This window comes from Rhinatrema bivittatum, chromosome 2 (assembly GCF_901001135.1).
Source record: "Rhinatrema bivittatum chromosome 2, aRhiBiv1.1, whole genome shotgun sequence".
Classification (NCBI taxonomy): domain Eukaryota; kingdom Metazoa; phylum Chordata; class Amphibia; order Gymnophiona; family Rhinatrematidae; genus Rhinatrema; species Rhinatrema bivittatum.
In genome coordinates this window covers 445,610,525-445,628,499 of record NC_042616.1, presented here as the reverse complement: position 1 = coordinate 445,628,499, position 17,975 = coordinate 445,610,525, and the positions used below count along the sequence as shown (strand labels likewise).

General features: G+C 45.8%; 1 protein-coding gene across 2 annotated transcripts in view; it reads right to left on the bottom strand.

The window, feature by feature from the left end:
- MYO10 (myosin X) overlaps positions 1 to 17,975 on the bottom strand; it is a 434,555-nt gene that overhangs the window by 17,139 nt on the left and 399,441 nt on the right. For both annotated transcript variants that reach the window (XM_029590330.1, XM_029590331.1), the window contains exons 31-35: positions 13,546 to 13,688; positions 12,989 to 13,183; positions 11,474 to 11,631; positions 5,839 to 5,962; positions 4,728 to 5,025 (exon numbers count right to left, since the gene is read on the bottom strand). In XM_029590330.1, coding sequence (XP_029446190.1) covers positions 4,728 to 5,025; positions 5,839 to 5,962; positions 11,474 to 11,631; positions 12,989 to 13,183; positions 13,546 to 13,688 — 918 coding nt within the window. The remainder of the gene's footprint in view (positions 1 to 4,727; positions 5,026 to 5,838; positions 5,963 to 11,473; positions 11,632 to 12,988; positions 13,184 to 13,545; positions 13,689 to 17,975) is intronic.

Sequence of the window (17,975 nt, the reverse complement as noted above, 5' to 3'; positions counted from 1 at the left end):
AGGTAGGCATCGGATAGGTCCAGGGAGGTTAAGAACTCTCCTGATTGTATGGCCATTATCACGGAGCATAATGTTTCCATGATGAAATGATTCACTCGTAGATGTCGGTTGACAGTCTTGAAGTCCAGGATGGGGCAAAAGGAACCTTCCTTCTGGGGTACAATGACATAGAAGGAATAACGCCCTGTATTTTCCTGGGGCACAGGTACTGGGATTATAGCCCTCATCCTGAGGAGCCTTAAAATAGTAATCTCCACTGCCTATCTTCTTGTGATGGGAATGGCAAGGAGACATCATGAATACCTCCCGAGGAGTTTGTGAAATTCCACTGCATATCCTTCTCATATGACTTCCAATACCCATTTGTCTGAAGTGATCTCAACCCACCGCTGGTAGAAGAGGGACAGTCGACCCCCTATCTCCTCATTCAGCAGTGAAATTTTGCTGACCCACCTTCTGGAGTTCGGAACGAACCTGAACCCAAGCCTGCCCCTCTCTTGGGCTGTCGACTATGAAAGGACCGAGACCTCCCAAAGGGCCGAGACCTTGAAATGTTGAGTTTCTGTAGGGGCGAAAACATTGGGAGCCTCTGGATTGGCCCCTCATATAGGCAAGGGGCGCTGTAACTGCTTCCTCTTATCTTCCGGTAGCCAGGGGACTGGAGATTCACCCTATTTACTGGCCAGCTTTTCCAATTCGCTTCTGAAAAAGAGATATCCTTTAAAGGGCATCTTTGTAAGATTGGCCTTGGAGGTTGCATCTGCTGACCAATTCCACAGCCATAGCTATCTTCTGGCCATCACCACTGAGGTCACACCTCTGACTGAAATATGGACTAGATCCAAGCCTGTGTCTGCTAAAAGCACAGTGGCAGGTTCCATAACCACTCTGGACTTCACCCCCGAGTCATCCACCTCCTGAGAGAGGAGTAGGCACAAACGAGCTAGCAGGGCACAACAAGAAGCAATTTGCAAGGTCATTGCTACTGTGTCAAAGGCTTGTTTAAGGATGAACTCCATTCGTCTATCATGTGCATCCTTTAAGGCCGCTCCTCCCTCCACTGAGATAGTTGTTCACTTAGAGACGGCACAGTCCAGCGCATCCACTTTAGAGAAACGCAAAAGCTCTCTCACTGCCTGATCCAGTGGGTATAGAGCTTCTAACGCTAGTCCCCTTAAAACTTGCTTCTGGGGCATCCCATTCCAGGTCAATTAAATCCTGGATTGCTTCCAATACTGGAAAGTAGCAAGAGGCTTTCCATAGGAAGATCAAAATGGGATTCTTCTTTGGTTCTATCATAAAATCAGACCCAGGGACTCCCAGCATCTTCAGGATCTGGGAAACCCAAGGCCGGCAATTTGTCTCTATGAAAAAACTACAACATGGTTTGATATGATTCCAACCCAAGGGGAATTTCCCCTTCTTCCATCTGGGTCCCTACCAGGGATGCCCTTGGTAAGGCAAAGCATGCCTCGATGTCTGCAGATAGGACTGGGAGAGGGAGGGCTTACCGGCTGAGGTTCCATCTGGACAGGGACAAGCGAGATAGACCGTGCCTGTATGAAGGCTTTTAGACCCTAGAAAAAGTCCACCCAAGAGAAGGCAGCTGGGTCCTTGCTTAGCCCAGGAGGTACTGGGGGAGGAGCCACTGATTTTCCCTCTCCCATGGATGACCCAGACAAGGAAGTACTCAGATCTGGGGTACTTCCAGTTAAGGTGGTGGCTAAACCATCATCTGAATGGGAGGAGCTGGACTTAGCAAAGTCCAGAGAGACTAATTCTCCTTGAGCTTCCTCACAGTGTTGACATAAGTTGGAATCCATGTCAGACTTTGAGCCATAATATGACGAGCAGCACAGAGAGAAAGGCGCTTCAGTTTCTTGGCTGCCGGTACCATTGGTGGCGGTAACGTTGTTCTATCAGCTTGCACTTAAAAATTTCTATGCGCACAGATTTCGAGTGCCTAGCAAGGTGCGGCAAGGCACATGTTCCTGGTTCTGCCCTTAGAAGTTGTGCGCGTATGTACGCGTGTGACGTTATGCATGAGGCACGTGTGCAGAGCAGATGTTCTATGGAGGGCAATATGGCACGCACAAAGATGCGCAAGATGGTGCTGCTACGGCCAACCAAGCCTAAAGCGGGGCCTCGCCCACCAGGGGCCGCTCAACCCGCTCAGAAGCCCACTTCCTCTTACCTCACGGAACTGGGAACATCGTTATGGTGCGCCGAGCAAGGAGACCGGAGGAAGTCTTACTGAAACCCCTCCAAATGTCTCTGAATCTAGAGGTAAATCCTCTTTTTTTTTTACACTTACCTGGGCTCAGTGTTTACCGGCCGAGTACAGAGATGGTCTCTGGCTGTGGGGGGGAGAGGGCTTTGGCTATCACAGCCGCGCTCAGCTTCCTGCACCCGCTGCCTTTCAGCTGCTTAAGCAGCAAAGTCCACACCGAGAACCGGCTTCTGGAGCAAAGCACACCTCTGAGGGATCTCAGAAATCACCTCAGGAATTCTCAACTGGGGGAGGGACCTTTAGGTATCACCGCAGGAGGGCAGAGCTCAATGTTCCTTCAATTTAAAAGTAAAATGTCTCCTTCCAAAAAGTTCAGCAATCCCATAGAGAAAAGCATGTCCATCTGCTGGAGACTGAGAATACTGGAGGGCTGAGGTCACTGCAGGGGTATATGTAGGGTGATGTCAGCTTTGAAATCTGACCTCGTTTCCATCTGCTAGCAGGAGAGCATAACCCATTGGTCCTGAGTTCATCTGGCTACATGCTAGGAAACACAGCTTTCTATTAAGCTCACTTTAGTACGGCAATCCTTTTGCATTAAAGGGGCAACTAAACTCAAATCTCTGGGTTGCCCAGTGACCCTCAGGTTCCATATGCTCAGTCTGATGTGATTAAAAACTCCTATCCACTCAACAACCGCACAGAGGAATGTATTAAGAAAATCAGAACATAAGTATCATGCTGGGTCGACTAATGGTCCATGAATCCCAGCATCTTGTCTCTGATGGTGGCCAGTTAAGGTCACTTGGAAGTACTCAGAAAATCTTAATGGGTCAAGGCAACTGACAATTGGGTTTTAAGAGGTTTAGACACGTTCCTGGAAGAAAAAAAAAACATTAATCAGGTATACTAGGGAAAGCCACTGCTTATCCCTAGGAATAAGCAACAAGATGTGGTGAAATGAGGATATTTGTGTGTGAGATTTCTGATTTTGCATGAAAACCTGTTTTAATATTAAAGATAGCTTTTCCATGCAATCCTTGAACTGATAGGCAGGTGGCAGCCTAACTTCTGCTATGCTCTGCAGTTTCTCGCAGCTAGGACTAAACAAGTTAAGCTGCCATATACCTCAAAGTGAGGCTCGGAATGTCTCCTCTGGTCTCTACAACCAGTAATGTTGTAACATTCTGTATTACTATTGGTCAGGAAGCCAGGGATCCTAGGCTATCATTTATTGTACAATACCAGTTCCTTTGGAAACTACACCAGAATTCACTAGAAGTTCTCAGTCTTGACTGGGACAGTAGAAGAACCAGATTTGTGCCAAGGCCCTGGCCCAGCTCTAGCCATACTTGTGGGAACGGACTCTCCTGTACCTCCCTGGGCACCGGCTATGTATAAGGAATCTTGTCTAGTGTTAACTTTACAAGCCATTTTTACCTTTTGCAAATTAAACATTTTTTTCTGTTTGCTGTTCTTACTATGTGTTGTTAAACTTTTTAGTTTGTTAGCTGTGTCCCTGTGATGGATTGTTAATGCCACCATATTATTTTTAGTATCCAGTCTGTACATGGATTTGTAGTACATGTGACTCTGGGGTTGTGGGGTGTCTTAGTGTTCCTAGAAAACACCAAGGGATAATTTGTAGGTAGGAAACTTGCCCAAAGGCAAGTGGGAACTCAGTTGGTGAGCATGAGTTTGCCAGTGTAGAAGAACTTGCACAGGTGAGCCTGGGTAGTGCTTGGCAGGATCCTTGAATGCTCATGGGATAACCCTGAATGGGTAGGAGTTATTGATACAAGTAACAAATCTGCTCTTTAGGATCTGTCAGGGACTTGTCACCCAGCTTTGCCACCATCAGATACACCTTTGGTCTGACCCATGGTACATCTTATTTTCTTATGCAAGATCCCTTTCCTGTTGATCATTCCCTGAAACAAGAGATGGCGATCCCCACATTAGCCAGACTAATATTTGTTAATGGACCTGTCCTGCAGAAACTTGTTCAAACCTTTTTGAAACCCTGCTATACTAATAACTTTTACCACATCCTCCAGCAACCAGTTCCATAACATAATTGTACACTAACTGAAAAAATTATCTTAAACTTATTTTAAAACTTCTCCCAGTTGCATAGTCCTAGTACTATTTGACAGTATAAATAACTGCTCCCCATTCATCTATTCAACATCACTCATGATTTTATAAACCCCACTTATACCCCATCTTTTGTCTCTTCATTAGGAAGCTTTAGATAAGTCTTTCTTGAGCCAGCTTCAGACAGTAACCATCTTATTGGTAGATGCTGGCTCCTAAGGGAACCACTGGAGCCTTTTTTTTTTTTTTTTTTTAATCACCAAGTAGCCACTTGAAAATTGACAACAAACCCTTGCGGAGCTGTACAACACAGGGAAACTGATCTCAAGGTGTCAGGATGGAAGAGATCTTTCCAGTGCTTGCAACCCCAGTGTGCCAAATGGTCTCTCAGAGCTGTTACCTTTTTAAATGAAATTTGAGGTACTTGAGGATGCTGCGGCTGGGCAGGAAAGTGCAGCTCATGCAGCTGAGTATCTGCCAGTGGTAGAGGTTCCCCACACTGCCTGGGCTGGGAGTTTTGTTTGTCTGCTTGATCAGCTGGCAATAGAGCTCATCTCGCAGTGGCCGCAGATCATGGCCCGTCTGCAGGATGCCTTGGATAATGGGAATGGGGTCAGATAAGGACTCCAGCTGCTGCAGGGAATTGAATATCTTGATAGCTTCATCCTGGAGCGTTGTGTAGCCTTTATCTTTTAGCACTAAAACAAAGAAAAAAAACCCAAGACATATATACATGCCCCATTTGGAAGAAAAGACTAATAAAAAGCAATTGGTCAAGATGACTATACACTGGCTGTGAGGAAGGAGGAAGTGAGAACTGAGGAAATAACATTTCAGACCTCCATTTCAATAATACATTATGCCTTTTTTTCCAGTTTACTGTTTTCCCCTTTTGAGTCTCCTTCCTCCTTACACTTCTCTTGCATTAGCTGGGGGTTTTATCCAAAACTTGCCAGCCGTGAATTACTACAGCGCAACAGCAAGTCATAGGTGGAAGGACTGTAGGACACTGCAGTTTGAGGTCACTGAACACCTTCCCCTTATTACCTTCCCACACAGAGCTCCAGTATTACCCCAGAGCATGAGTCTGGGCTCTCTTCAGGACTTCAAGTGCAGGCACACAACAAACCAAAGGCTTGAGTGATTGGCCTCTGTTCTTTAGTAAAGTCCAAAATGCAGCCTCCCCTGTGGTACGCAGAAAGTACTGCTTCCATAGAACCATAAACCCTAGTCAGGTCTACTGAGCTTCAACACAAAGCTACAGAACATATTTTTGTTTGGGATTTCTATAGCTGCCAACATCAGACCCGATTTCTCAAAGGCTCTCTCTATACATGTAAGAAAATTCTCAGTATATCAGGCCAATAGCATATGATGATGTCCTGAACCTCTTCAGCATGAAATAGGTAATTCCCAGCTTGGATACTTTATTATACCTGGGTGAGAAGAGACTGCACATGTTTTGTTCTCCTTATCTGAAAGCGAGATCACCTGCTACATGGAACACTTACAGTTCAGACTGATGTCCCCATAGGGCAGAGGCAGAAGCGGTGAATGCAAAGGATGATGGGTATAACGCAAAATGGGATTCCTCTTATAAATCTGTTCCACAACCTCACAGTTCAGACAGTTCTCCTGCAACAAATTCATTGTCAATTTTGAAAAAGAAGTGAAGGGATCATGACAGCTATACTTATGTTCCTTGCAGCAGTTCTGTCAAACACCTCAGACACATGACACTAGTTACTACTGCCAGATGGCAACTGGGCGATGCATCTTTTCCCCCTTGAACAATGAGATCCACATACTTCAGCGTGAGGTAAAGGATTTCATGAAAGCAAAGTGCTGTCAGTCTGATACTAAACATTTACCAGCTGCAGTATAATAAACTATAACACTGAAAAGCATGTAAACTGATTTGACAAGATGTTTACAGAACCCTACACATCATCTTTGGGCACAAGTAAGGCCCTACCAGCATGCAACAGCTTTCACTCATACACTCCAGCTTCAAATGTAAATATTAAAACAGAAGAAAGACAGTCTTGAAAGCTCTGGAGGTTGAAAAATATTTGGAAAACTTGGGCACCAGTCAAAGATTTTAGGAGCCGGGAGGAAACACCATTTAATTGTGTTTTTGTTTATGCCTTTCTTTGCCTCTCTCTCCTCAGCCTCTTTCACCTTCTCTTTTTAATCCCTTTCCCGTCTCCCCAGCCTCTCTATTTTCCCTTCTCCCCTTCCCTTTTTCCATCCTATCTCCCCTCTTTCCATCCCTCCAGCCTTTCCTCTGCAGTGCATACCAGCCCTAAGCCATGGCAGCTACTCTTGGGTCGGCAGTTGGGTCTTGGGCTGTGATAGCTGCTTTCATGTTCTAATTTAACAATAATCTAAGTCTCAAATAGCTGCATTCACTGGTCATCTTTTTTTCAACCGTAGAAATTATTTTACAGATATTCTATTCAGTGCTCTATTACAATTTCTGCAATGCAGAGGAATAGCACTGAGGGCTAGGAATAGAAACACATGCAGCTCCTTATTCACAGGCTGAATATCCCTCTTCTATGGATTCATTCAGGAGAACCACAGCCCCTTCGGTTTCCCCCATCCTGTTTATGATCAGGGTTCTATATTACTCCTGAAATGTGTGAGAATCTAGTGACTGCTGCCAAGACAGACAGATCTCGCCTTTCCAAGGGCAGAATGCTGCCAATAGTCTGTAATTAAGCTTAGTACCATCTACAAAACATTCCTCTTAACTTTTGCACATTGCACTGGAAACTGCTACCACACCTGTTTGAATAAGTGCATACCAAGATAACTGAAGACAGCTTAACCTTCTGTTTGTAAACCAGCTTCCAAAATCACTGGGTAAAAAGTGTGAAGAGGCAGAGTTGCTTACCTGTAACAGGTGTTCTCCAAGGACAGCAGGATGTTAGTCCTCACAACTGGATGACATCATCGGATGGAGCCCGGCACAGAAAACATTTGTCAAAGCGTCTAGAAACGTTGACCAGCATGCCGCTAACCACATGACCATGCAGGGTCCCTCTTCAGACTTATAACATAGAATTAGCAAAAAAGTATCAACTGAAAATCCTATGAGAAAAAAATTCCAACTCTGCGGGGAGGTGGGCAGGTTCCATGAGGACTAACATCCTGCTGTCCTTGGAGAACATTTGTTACAGGTAAGTAACTCTGCTTTCTCCAAGGACAAGCAGGATGGTAGTCCTCACAACTGGGTGATTAAGTAGCTTCAGGCCTCTCAGACTATGAGAAGCAAATGGGCACAAATGTGCACAACTACAGCTGCAGAGACCAGAGGAGCAGGCAGTCACCCAAGAGGGAAACCACAGTGGGAGAGTTGGGTTCATGGCTGAAAAAGATTCTGCAGGATGGATTGTCCAAAATGAGAGCCCTGTCACCCATCCTTGTCTAGGTAGTAATGAGAGGCAAAGGTATGGAGTGAACTCCAGATTGCTGCTCTGCAGATCTCATGAATAGGAACCGCCCATAGGTGCGCTACTGAAACTAATATGGGCCGGACGGAGTGAGCCCGAACAGGGCCAGCAAGCTGAAACCCTGCCTGCGTATAGCAGAAGGTGATTCAGTCAGCCAACCAGGGACAGCATCTGTTTAGAATCAGCGACGCCCAACCTATTTCTGTCAAACGAAATGAATAGCTGAGTGGAGGTGCAATGAGGCACAGTCCGTTCCAGGTAGAAGGTGAGTGCCCTCTTACAGTCCAAGGTATGGAGAGCATGTTCACATCGATGAGCCTGGGGCCTCGGGGAAAAAAAAAAATAAAAGTCAGTAATACGATGGACTGGTTGAGATGGAACTCGGACACCACTTTGGGTAGGAACTTAGGATGTGTATGGAGCGCCACCCTGTCGTGGCAGAACTTCGTGTAACACCAGCGCCTGCAGCTTACTCATCCTGCAAGCCGATGTGACCGCAACTAAGAAAAGCACTTTCCAGGAAAGGTATTTTAGGTCACAGGAGCATAACGGCTCAAATGGGTTTCATGAGCTGTGAGAGAACTACGTTCAGATCCCAGGAAACAGCCGGGGGTCGAGTGTGTGTGTGTGTGTGTGGGGGGGGGGGGGGGCTTGAGCTGAAGGAGACTCTTCATGAAATGTCCCACCAGTGGGTGGCAAGAAATAGCAGAGCCATCTACATCCTGATGGTATGCTCCTTTGGCACTCAGGTGTTGCCTCACGGAGGCAGTCTGTAGGCCAGACTCCGAAAGGAACAACAAGTGGTCCAGAAGAGCCGAGGGAAAGTAGGTGAAAGGGTCTAAGCAGCGACCTTTATACCAGGAGGAGAATAGTTTCCACTTCAGGTTATAGGACTTTCTGGTGGAAGATTTCCTAGACTCCAGAAGAACAAAGGATACTTCCGCTGACAGGCCGAGGGCCTCAACCATCAGCCGGAAAACATCCACACTGTGAGGGCTAGGGATCAGAGGTTGGGATGGCAAAGCTTGCCCTGATCCTGCATGATCAGGTCTGGAGCCATTCCCAGTCAGATTTGGGAATGCATCACAAGTTCCCAAAGGGTCGGGTACCAGACCTGACGGGGGCCACGAGGGAGCGATTAGGACCATGAGGCCTGATTCTGTTGCAACTTCTGAAGTATCTTTGAGATGAGGGGAAGGGGGTGGAGAAGCATACAACAAGCTCATTCCCCAGTGGATCGAGAATGCGTTGGCCAACAATCCTTTGCCCCTCCTGCCTAAGGAACAAACAGTGTACTTTCCTGTTCTCCAGGGAGGAAAACAGGTCCACATCCAGGGTCCCCCAGTGGCTGAAAAGGCGATCTGCCACCTCCTGCTTGAGGGATCACTCGTGTGGCCTGAAAATCTGACTCAGGGCATTGGCTCAGAGAGTTATACCGTTGGCAATGGCCCATGTCCAAACCAGGACTGCCTCTCAGCAGAGGGGAACGACCCAGTTCCTCCCTATATTGCTCCATGGTGAGACCACACCTTGAATACTGTGTGCAATGCTGGTCGCTGCATCTCAAAACAGTTATAGTTACGATGGAGAAGGTACAGAGAACGGCAACCAAAATGATAAAAGGGGATGGAACAGCTCCCCTATGAGGAAAGGCTGAAGAGGTTAGGGCTGTTCAGCTTGGAGAAGAGATGGCTGAGGGGGGATATGATAGAGGTCTTTAAGATCATGAGAGGTCTTGAACGAGTAGATGTGTCTCTGTTATTTACACTTCTGAATAATAGAAGGACTAAGGGGCATTCCATGAAGTTAGCAAGTAGCACATTTAAGACTAATCAGAGAAAATTCTTTTTCACTCAACGCACAATAAAGCTCTGGAATTTGTTGCCAGAGGATGTGGTTAGTGCAGTTAGTGAAGCTGGGTTCAAAAAAGGTTTAGATAAGTTCTTGGAGGAGAAGTCCATTAACGGCTATTAATCAAGTTTAGTTAGGGAATAGCCACTGCTATTAATTGCATCAGTAGCATGGGAACTTCTTAGTGTTTGGATAATTGCCAGGTTCTTGTGGCCTGGTTTGGCCTCTGTTAGAAACAGGATGCTGGGCTTGATGGACCCTTGGTCTGACCCAGCATGGCAATTTCTTATGTTCTTATGTTTGGGTACCACATGGCTACCTGATTGTCTGTGTTCATCAGGATTACCTTGTTTGCTAGAAGTTCCTGGAACATCCGTAGGGCATACCAAACTGCCCTCAGCTCCAGAAGGTTGATTTGGAGCCTCCTTTCCTTAGGCAACCAGAAACCTTGTGTGCGATGCCCTAGGAGCCTGAGGCACCGGTGCCGGCTGCGTAGGAAACATCCTGAGCAGCATGTCGAGCCTTTCCAACAATGGTGTAAGCACTGGTGGAGCAGGCTCTTGCGGCGGAGGCAGTACCCGGGGAACTGGAGGCTCAAGGCCCCGCAGAGCCTGGCCGACTGCCATCCGCACATGCCTTTCATGCTCCTCCTCGAATGCTTGAGAAGAAAGCACGGTTTGAGGAGGAGTGGGCAGAATCGGGGGACCCTCTGGTTGGAGGGGGACCTATCCCTCCACCGGAATCGGTGGAGGTCACCTGGAGGCATCAGTGAGGTCGGAGGCGATGACGTCCTCCGCCTTTGATCACTTCGAAGGAAGCACAGAGGTCGATACCCTGTCACGGACCTTCTTAGGAGAGGAGGATCGATGCAAATTCTTCCTGGACTGTTCCTGGTGATCCTCACGATCCTTCCCTGAAGCGGGGGGGGGGGGGGGGGAAACGGATGGACGGACGTCAAAGAACCTGAACGGGAGCGGGAAGAGACAGACAGCGGGCAGTCTCCCGCGCCTACCTCGGGAGCAGGCCCAACTGGTGCAGGGGAACTTGGGCCCTGGGTCTCCTTCCCACGCAGTGCAGAGGTCACCGACACCTGGGATTGCTCCAGACGTTTCGCCCTGAACAATTTTTCCATTTTGTCAAGGTGAGCCCTGCGACCCTTCGGGGTCATTTGGGTGTAAAACTTGCAAATGCAGACATTGTGAGAGGACCCCAGGCAAAGGACACAGACCTCATGGGAGTCTGTGAAGGACAGTCCACAGGCACCAGTGGAAGCCAGACGATGCCATTGGAAAAAGCACATGACGCACAGTCTATAGTTGGCGGGTATCTGGAAGGAGCTCCATCAGCGATCAACCACGAAGATCCGAAGACCTTACCGATCTCCAAAGGTAGGGAGAGGGACCCTACGAGATGCGTGGAAGCAAAGAAAAAACAAGTTTTAGGAAAAAGAAAAGAATGAGCTCCTGAACTGCGTGGGGCCAGCTTCGTGGAAAAGAAGAGACTGAAGAGGGACCCGCGAGGATGAGTGGGTAGCGGCACACTGGGCATGCTCAGGAGGCCGGTGAAAGTTCCTAGAAACTTTGACAAAAATTTTCCGTGCCGGGCTCCATCCAATGATGTCACCCAGTTGTGAGGACAACCATGCTGCTTGTCCTTGGAGAAAAGGTATGTCTTTTTTCTAGATATTTAGATTGCTATCGCTGTTCCTTCCTCTATCTCCACACACAGTCATTCCTCAGTGAAGGGACTTTTTAATTCATCCCTTACTAAAGCAAGACCCCAGAATTAAAATGCTATTATTCCTCCACCCCACATCCACCCCTGACAATCCCTGTACCTTAATGTCTTGGATAAGCTGCTGGGTTGGTGTGTCAATTGGGGCTTTCGTGTCTATCACATTCTGGATGGCACTAGACCACCTGGTGGCCTCATTGAGCAGTTTGGTGTAGAGACGGTAACAGTGCTTGCGGCCATACACAGTGACATTCCAGTAACCTAGAACAAGAAGGTGAGACTCAACATTGCTACCACCATGTGCAATACTCAACCACTGACTGTAGAAAGAGTTGGCTCTGCTTATGACCAAGGGTTGAATCATGTCCCAAAAAGGTGGTTTGGCGGGGGGGGGGGGGGGGGGGTGTAAACCCTCATATTCTGTAGGGTTTCAATGTCAGCCAAAAGGCCAAGAAGGGATTTGTAAAGTAGGGTTTCCTCATCCTCTTTCCTTCTAATTTCGTACCATCTGTGCTGTTAAATAGGAGTCAATTTTCAAAGGCTTTAGGTGCCTAAACTATAGGCCAATATCAGGTTCACTCAGCTGTGCGCACATTTTTGTATACACAACTTTATTCCCAACTTAAGGAGTTTACTACACAAAACATGTGCGCACAAATTGGTACTCCATGAAAATGCCATGTTAATCAAGGTTATTGGTCTCCAATGCAAAGAGATGCAGGGTGTGTATAGGCTTAATTCATGTTCTTTCAATGCTGGAAAATTAAATCATGGGTCAGAGGTGGAGTCAAGTTTCTGGGGTTTGTGTAAGTCTATAGTGCTGAATCTAGATTTCATGGTATAGGGATCCCTTACTTTGCCATTTGTGCACAAATCCTGTTTTCAGTGCATAAAATCATGTTTTATAGACAGGAAATGATTTGTGTATAGAAAACTGTGCATATAAATTGTGTTTTATGAGCACTAAGTATATGTTTATGCATACAATTTTAAACCCCTAATACATTAGCCTATCATTAGCTGACTGCATCGGGCGTTTTCTTTATTTGCATAAAAGTTAACATGCACCGAAGTTCAGCACACTTATTTTTTCTTGCATCTTATTAGATTGGGCTCTTTGGGAGTTAGGAACTTAAATCAACCTCTTTAAAAATTGACTAGGGCTCAACACCTAAATTTAGGAGGCAGAGGTCCCTAAAAGTGGACTGTAGCAAGAATGGGGAAATAATGTTAGGTGCTTATCACTAATTTTAAGCACCAGGCTTCAAATGAATCTAAATGGAGGTGAATTTTCAGCCAAAAATTTAGGGTCTTAGGTCTGCAAATCTCCCTAAATTTAAGTACCTAATATAGGTTCAAAGCACTTTCTGAAAATTGACCCCCTTGATTTCTCCACCTTTGTTTTCTGAACACGCTGCATTTCAAACCAGTTTACGTCACGCAAAATTCAGGCTCTTACCTCATACTTAAAAGAGACAGGGAGGGAAAAAAACCAAACTAAACCCAGCAGACCTATCTGTGCACTGAGCGGAATGGTGGTCATCAGTGTGTTTTCTTTAAGGTTTCAGCAGACCCCGGCTATGCGCCCAGCAGAAAATGAACAACTGCATTTTCTTACCAGTCTCCTTGAAGATTTTCTCATCAGGCTGCACCACAGAGCAGAGGCTGTTAAGGACCAGGGTACCCAGTTTTAAGGCACTCTTCTCTGAAGTCTTGTAGTAATCCAAGGAATTGTGGGTCAGGACAAACCAACGCTTTTTGAGCTTTAGGGAGGACATCTTGGGGCTATTTTTCACCTCTTTGTGCAGCCAGCCTTTCAAACAAGATGGAAGCAGGGTCAGCATACAATTCTTAATAGTCCTTAAGGCATCTACATGACGAACTCCCGCCAACAGGGGCTTACAAACTTAAGTTCAATGTACAGCTAATGAATGGATAACTGTCCAGCTCTACAAAAGTAATGTTAATGCATAAAACAGACTATTATCAAGAAATAAATATAGGGGTAATTCTAAACACATCCATTACTATATATTTTTTTTTTAAACATTAGTCCTCTACTGTTTTCATACCAGAAAAAGGTTTATTGCAAAGCTGCCCAAACCATGCCATCCGAAGGAGAACATTTAGCTTTCATTTTGGTTAGTTTTGCTTGTGACAAGTGTTTCGACTCACCCCGGACGATGAATTCTTGCCCCTCCACCCTGGTGTCCCCCTTGGACCGCTGTAGCAGCGTGATCCAGTGATGCATCTCCTCCGGCGTGTCGGCATTACAATGAAGGACGCGATTAGCTGTGATGATCACAAAGGAATTTGGTCTGCGAAAGGTGTTGGAGGGAGGGGGAGGAAGGAGACAAAAAATGTAAAAAAAACCAAAACCACCTGTTAATTGTACTGTCAACACAGCCATTGTTTGCACAACAGTAGCGCTCCCCCTGTACTTCAGCTTGGTGGGCAGGCCAAAAGCCTCCATGTTTCCCCATGCTTTTCCATTATTTGTTTTTAATATGCTGGTAAATACTACACCAATTATTTTAAATGGCAGGCACTTGTGCTTTCCTCAGCCGTTCGCCGGCAGTTTGGAATGTTTGCGTTCAAACTCCAGCGAGTAAGCAGCTCCCAAGCCAGTCAATGGCCCAACTGACGCACAGTCCCAGGTTCCCTCATGCTTGGAGACAAGGTCTTTACAAAGTGCAACATATCTACAGATTCCCCTCCCCTCCCGCATCCGAAGGCCTGACAACTAGTAGACAATTGGGACTATTTTTTTTCCTGTCAGTTGCTAATTATTGCAGATTTGTCTGCCACATAATCTTGTTCCCCGTGTATGCAGGCTCATCTGGTTTCACTGCACTCCTGAGTGTCTTTCAAAGGGCAGCCCTTAGCAAGAGAGGTATCATTTTTCTTTAGTTAACACAATCACTAAGATCCCCTGGCCTTTTCTGTTGCGATCTGTTATTTTATTCCCCAGAAGGTTTTAGTGTTTTAATTTTCTGAAAGCAAATCAGGGTGCTGCAGTTCTGATCCTCGTCAGAACTCCCTGTTCCCTAGAGCAACCACGAAAGCATTTTTCCAAAAGGGCATGGCCATAATAAAAGGCACTCGCCCTTCATTCAAATGTTGAAAAAAATATGAGGAACCACCATGACAGAGGTAGTGATGGAAACAAGACAAAGAGTAACTAGACTGACAAATATGGACACAGCGGCACTGTTATAATTCTGATTTCAGACACGCCATGGTGACTCATGTCAGCTTCCATCCTTCTACATGACCTTCTATGGTCATCTCCTCAAATGCATCCAAGTTCTCCTTTTCCTTTATGTCTTAGATTTTCTTCAATGCAATAATGGCAAAAAACAGTAACTTTAGTTTGCTCTTGAAGAAATCTCAATAAAATCCCCCCTTTTTAGTTTCCATGTTTATTTCATCCTTGAGGACATCTATGTTCTCAAAGCTTTTGAAAGTTCCTCTTTCTCAGCCATTCCCACCATTCAAAACCTAAGTAAATCCATGCTAATCCTCAACAAAAGTCATACTGACACAAGGGTATCACTACTGCAGGAAATAATCATATACAGGCTGATTCACGTAATACTCAGACACTTCCGAGAAACTCAGAGAAGCGATTCTTAAAAAAAAAATAGGGAGCATGTTAGTGTTGCATTCCCAAAATATGAAAGATACAAAAAAACAAAATGAATTAGGCCAAAAGAAAAAATAAAGGGGAGGGAGAAAGACAGTAGAACAGAGCTTCCCAAACTGTGGGTCGGGACCCCAAATGAGGTCACAAATGCCTCAAAGGGCAGTCCTCTCCAGACATTACCAGCAGCAGAAGTAGTGGAAATCAGCATGGGATCTTTGAGCTAGCATGCCCTCAGGTCCTGCAATGGTCCCACCCTCGCTTGAGTTTCCATGCTAACAGGAAGCCATGTTTCAGGAGGGACTGGGGCCACAGCAGGGCCTGTGAGCTTTTTCTGGCTCACAGATCCTGTGCTGACTTTCATTACTAATGCTGCTGCCAGTTGCAGATCAACATCAGGCATTGGACCAGTCATTGGGGAAGAGTGGGCAGTGTGTACAGAGGTCTGTGCAGGTTGTCACTTCTTCTCTATACTCTCCCATCACTGAACTTACCCAAGAGAAAAATGTTGCCCCTGTCATCAGACTCCCTTCTCTTCCCACTAGCTGTCATCCGCTTATCGCCTGAGGCCCAAAGGAAAATGTTACTGCTGATCCTGATCAACTGATCAACTAAACCTAAAGAGATTCGTCAATAACACTGCTAAGGAGGGCTTTTTCAAATTACAAGTCCTTAAACGCCTCAGACCACTACTGCACTTCCAAGACTACAGAGCAGTACTCCAAGCAATCATTTTCTCTAAAATCGATTACTGCAATTCATTGCTAATTGGCATTCCAGCTAACACCCTTAAACCCCTTCAAATGCTGCAAAACGCCGCAGCCAGGATACTGACCAAGACCAACAGGAGAGATCATATTGCCCCCATTTTGAGGGACCTACATTGGCTCCCAATTAAGTACAGAATCTTATACAAAACACTAACAATCATTCAAAAAACCATTCACAAGGGCAGTCCTCTGGAACTCAACTTTCCCCTTCAACTTCATCTACCAACCAGACCAACGAGAACAGCATACAAAAACACTCTCCAAACAACACACGTCAAAACTTCGCTAAGCAAACGTGCCTTATCCTCGGCAGGTCCATCAATATGGAACGCCCTTCCTTCTTTTCTCCGGACAGAACATTGCCCAATCAACTTCAAAAAAAGACTAAAAACCTGGCTATTCGAACAAGCGTTCAAATCATGATAATAAGACACATCAATGCCTACGCACCAGCAAATAATATATCCTAAGACTCTTAAACCAAGCTTGAAACATAATACATTACAACTAAGATAATATTCAGTCTCTCCTTCATCTATTATGTTATAAGTTATTTTACCCATGTATTCTGATCCAAGTTTTTAAGAACCCTGTTCTATGTAACTTGTACTCTTCTTGCATGTCTTTTTCAGTTACAATGTAAACCGAGATGATATGCAAATTCTGCATGAATCCCGGTATATAAAAATGTTAAATAAATAAATAGTCAAGGGGGTGTGTGGATGGAGGCTGTTTGAAGGGAGAGATCAGATACAGGAAGGGTTTTGAGGGTTGGATCAGTGGGAGAAGGATTGGATGCGGAAGATGAGAGGGGGGATGCAAGAGAGGAGCTAGGGGTGAGAATTCTCAACTGGGGGGGGTATGTGAGAAAAGAGAGAAGGGATGACAGATAATCGGGGTTACAAAAATGGCTTGGAGGTGAGAGAGGTTCAGTGGGGAGGATGTAAAAAGCTGGAGTGGGTGAGCAAGAGGCTAGGCTGGGAAGGGGAAAGGAACTGAGGGATGTAAGAGGGGATCAGCTGGAGGGGCAACAAGATTGAGAGGCCCTCTGGAGGGGGATGGAGGTTGAGAGAGGGGATCAGTTAGAGTGCAGGAATGGTGAGTGGAGGGATTGTTGAGGCGAACTACACCCCCGTGATTTAGGTGTGGTTGTCCGCTGGAGTCATTTGAATTTTCAAGTGCTAAAATGGGGTCACATTGGCCAAAAGTTTGGGAAGCCCTGCAGTAGAACCAAGAAACCAGTACTGCTGTTTTTCAATGCATCAATCAAGGAGGCAAACTATGACTGCAAACACATTTTCCTGTTACAAGCATGCATGTGTGCAAGTCTTCTCAAGTGAGTAAACTATAGGAAAACTAGTTCTTATCTGCTAATTTTTGTTCATGTAGTACCAAAGATCAGTCCAGACTCCTGAGTTTTGCCTCCCTTCCAGCAGATGGAGACAGTTTCGCAGACACCACATCTTAACTTGGTGCCCCACCTGCAGTTCCTCAGTATTACTCAGTGCTACTCAGTACCCAAGCAGAAAATAGTCAAAAAACTTCTAGTAAACCAATGCTATAATATCCCCCAAACAAGCAGAAGAGGAAAATTTATAATTTTGAAACATGAATTTTAAGGACTAAAGAGAAACCTGTGCCGTTCTTCAGAATTAAAGTAAACAGATCGAGCGGACTCTCCAAATCTCTTCTCTCCCATCGGGCGGGACCTCTGACTGATCTGTGGTACTACAGGAACAAACATTAGCAGGTAAGAACCAATTTTCTTTCCCTATATGTACCCAGATCAGTCCAAACTCCTGTGATGTACCAAAGCTTCCTTAACCGTGGTGGGAATGCGAGAGTCCTGCTCAAAGTACACTTTCACCAAAACTGCCCGCAGCAGAGGCCTGGAATTCCAATCGGTAGTGTCTGGCAAAGGTATGCAAAGACTTCCAAGTAGCTGCCCTGCAAATCTCTTGCAGCAATACTAGCTGACATTCTGCCCAGGAGACCACCTGAGACCGGGTAGATTGAGCCCTTAACCCATCTGGGGCTAGGACAACCGTGACAGATGTATGCGAAACCAATAACCTCCTTCAACCAACACACAATCGTGGATTTTGATGCCTTCTGACTGTTTTTCGCACCACTCCATAGCACAAAAAGGTGATCCAATAATCTGAAACTGTTAGTGACCTCTAGATACCGCA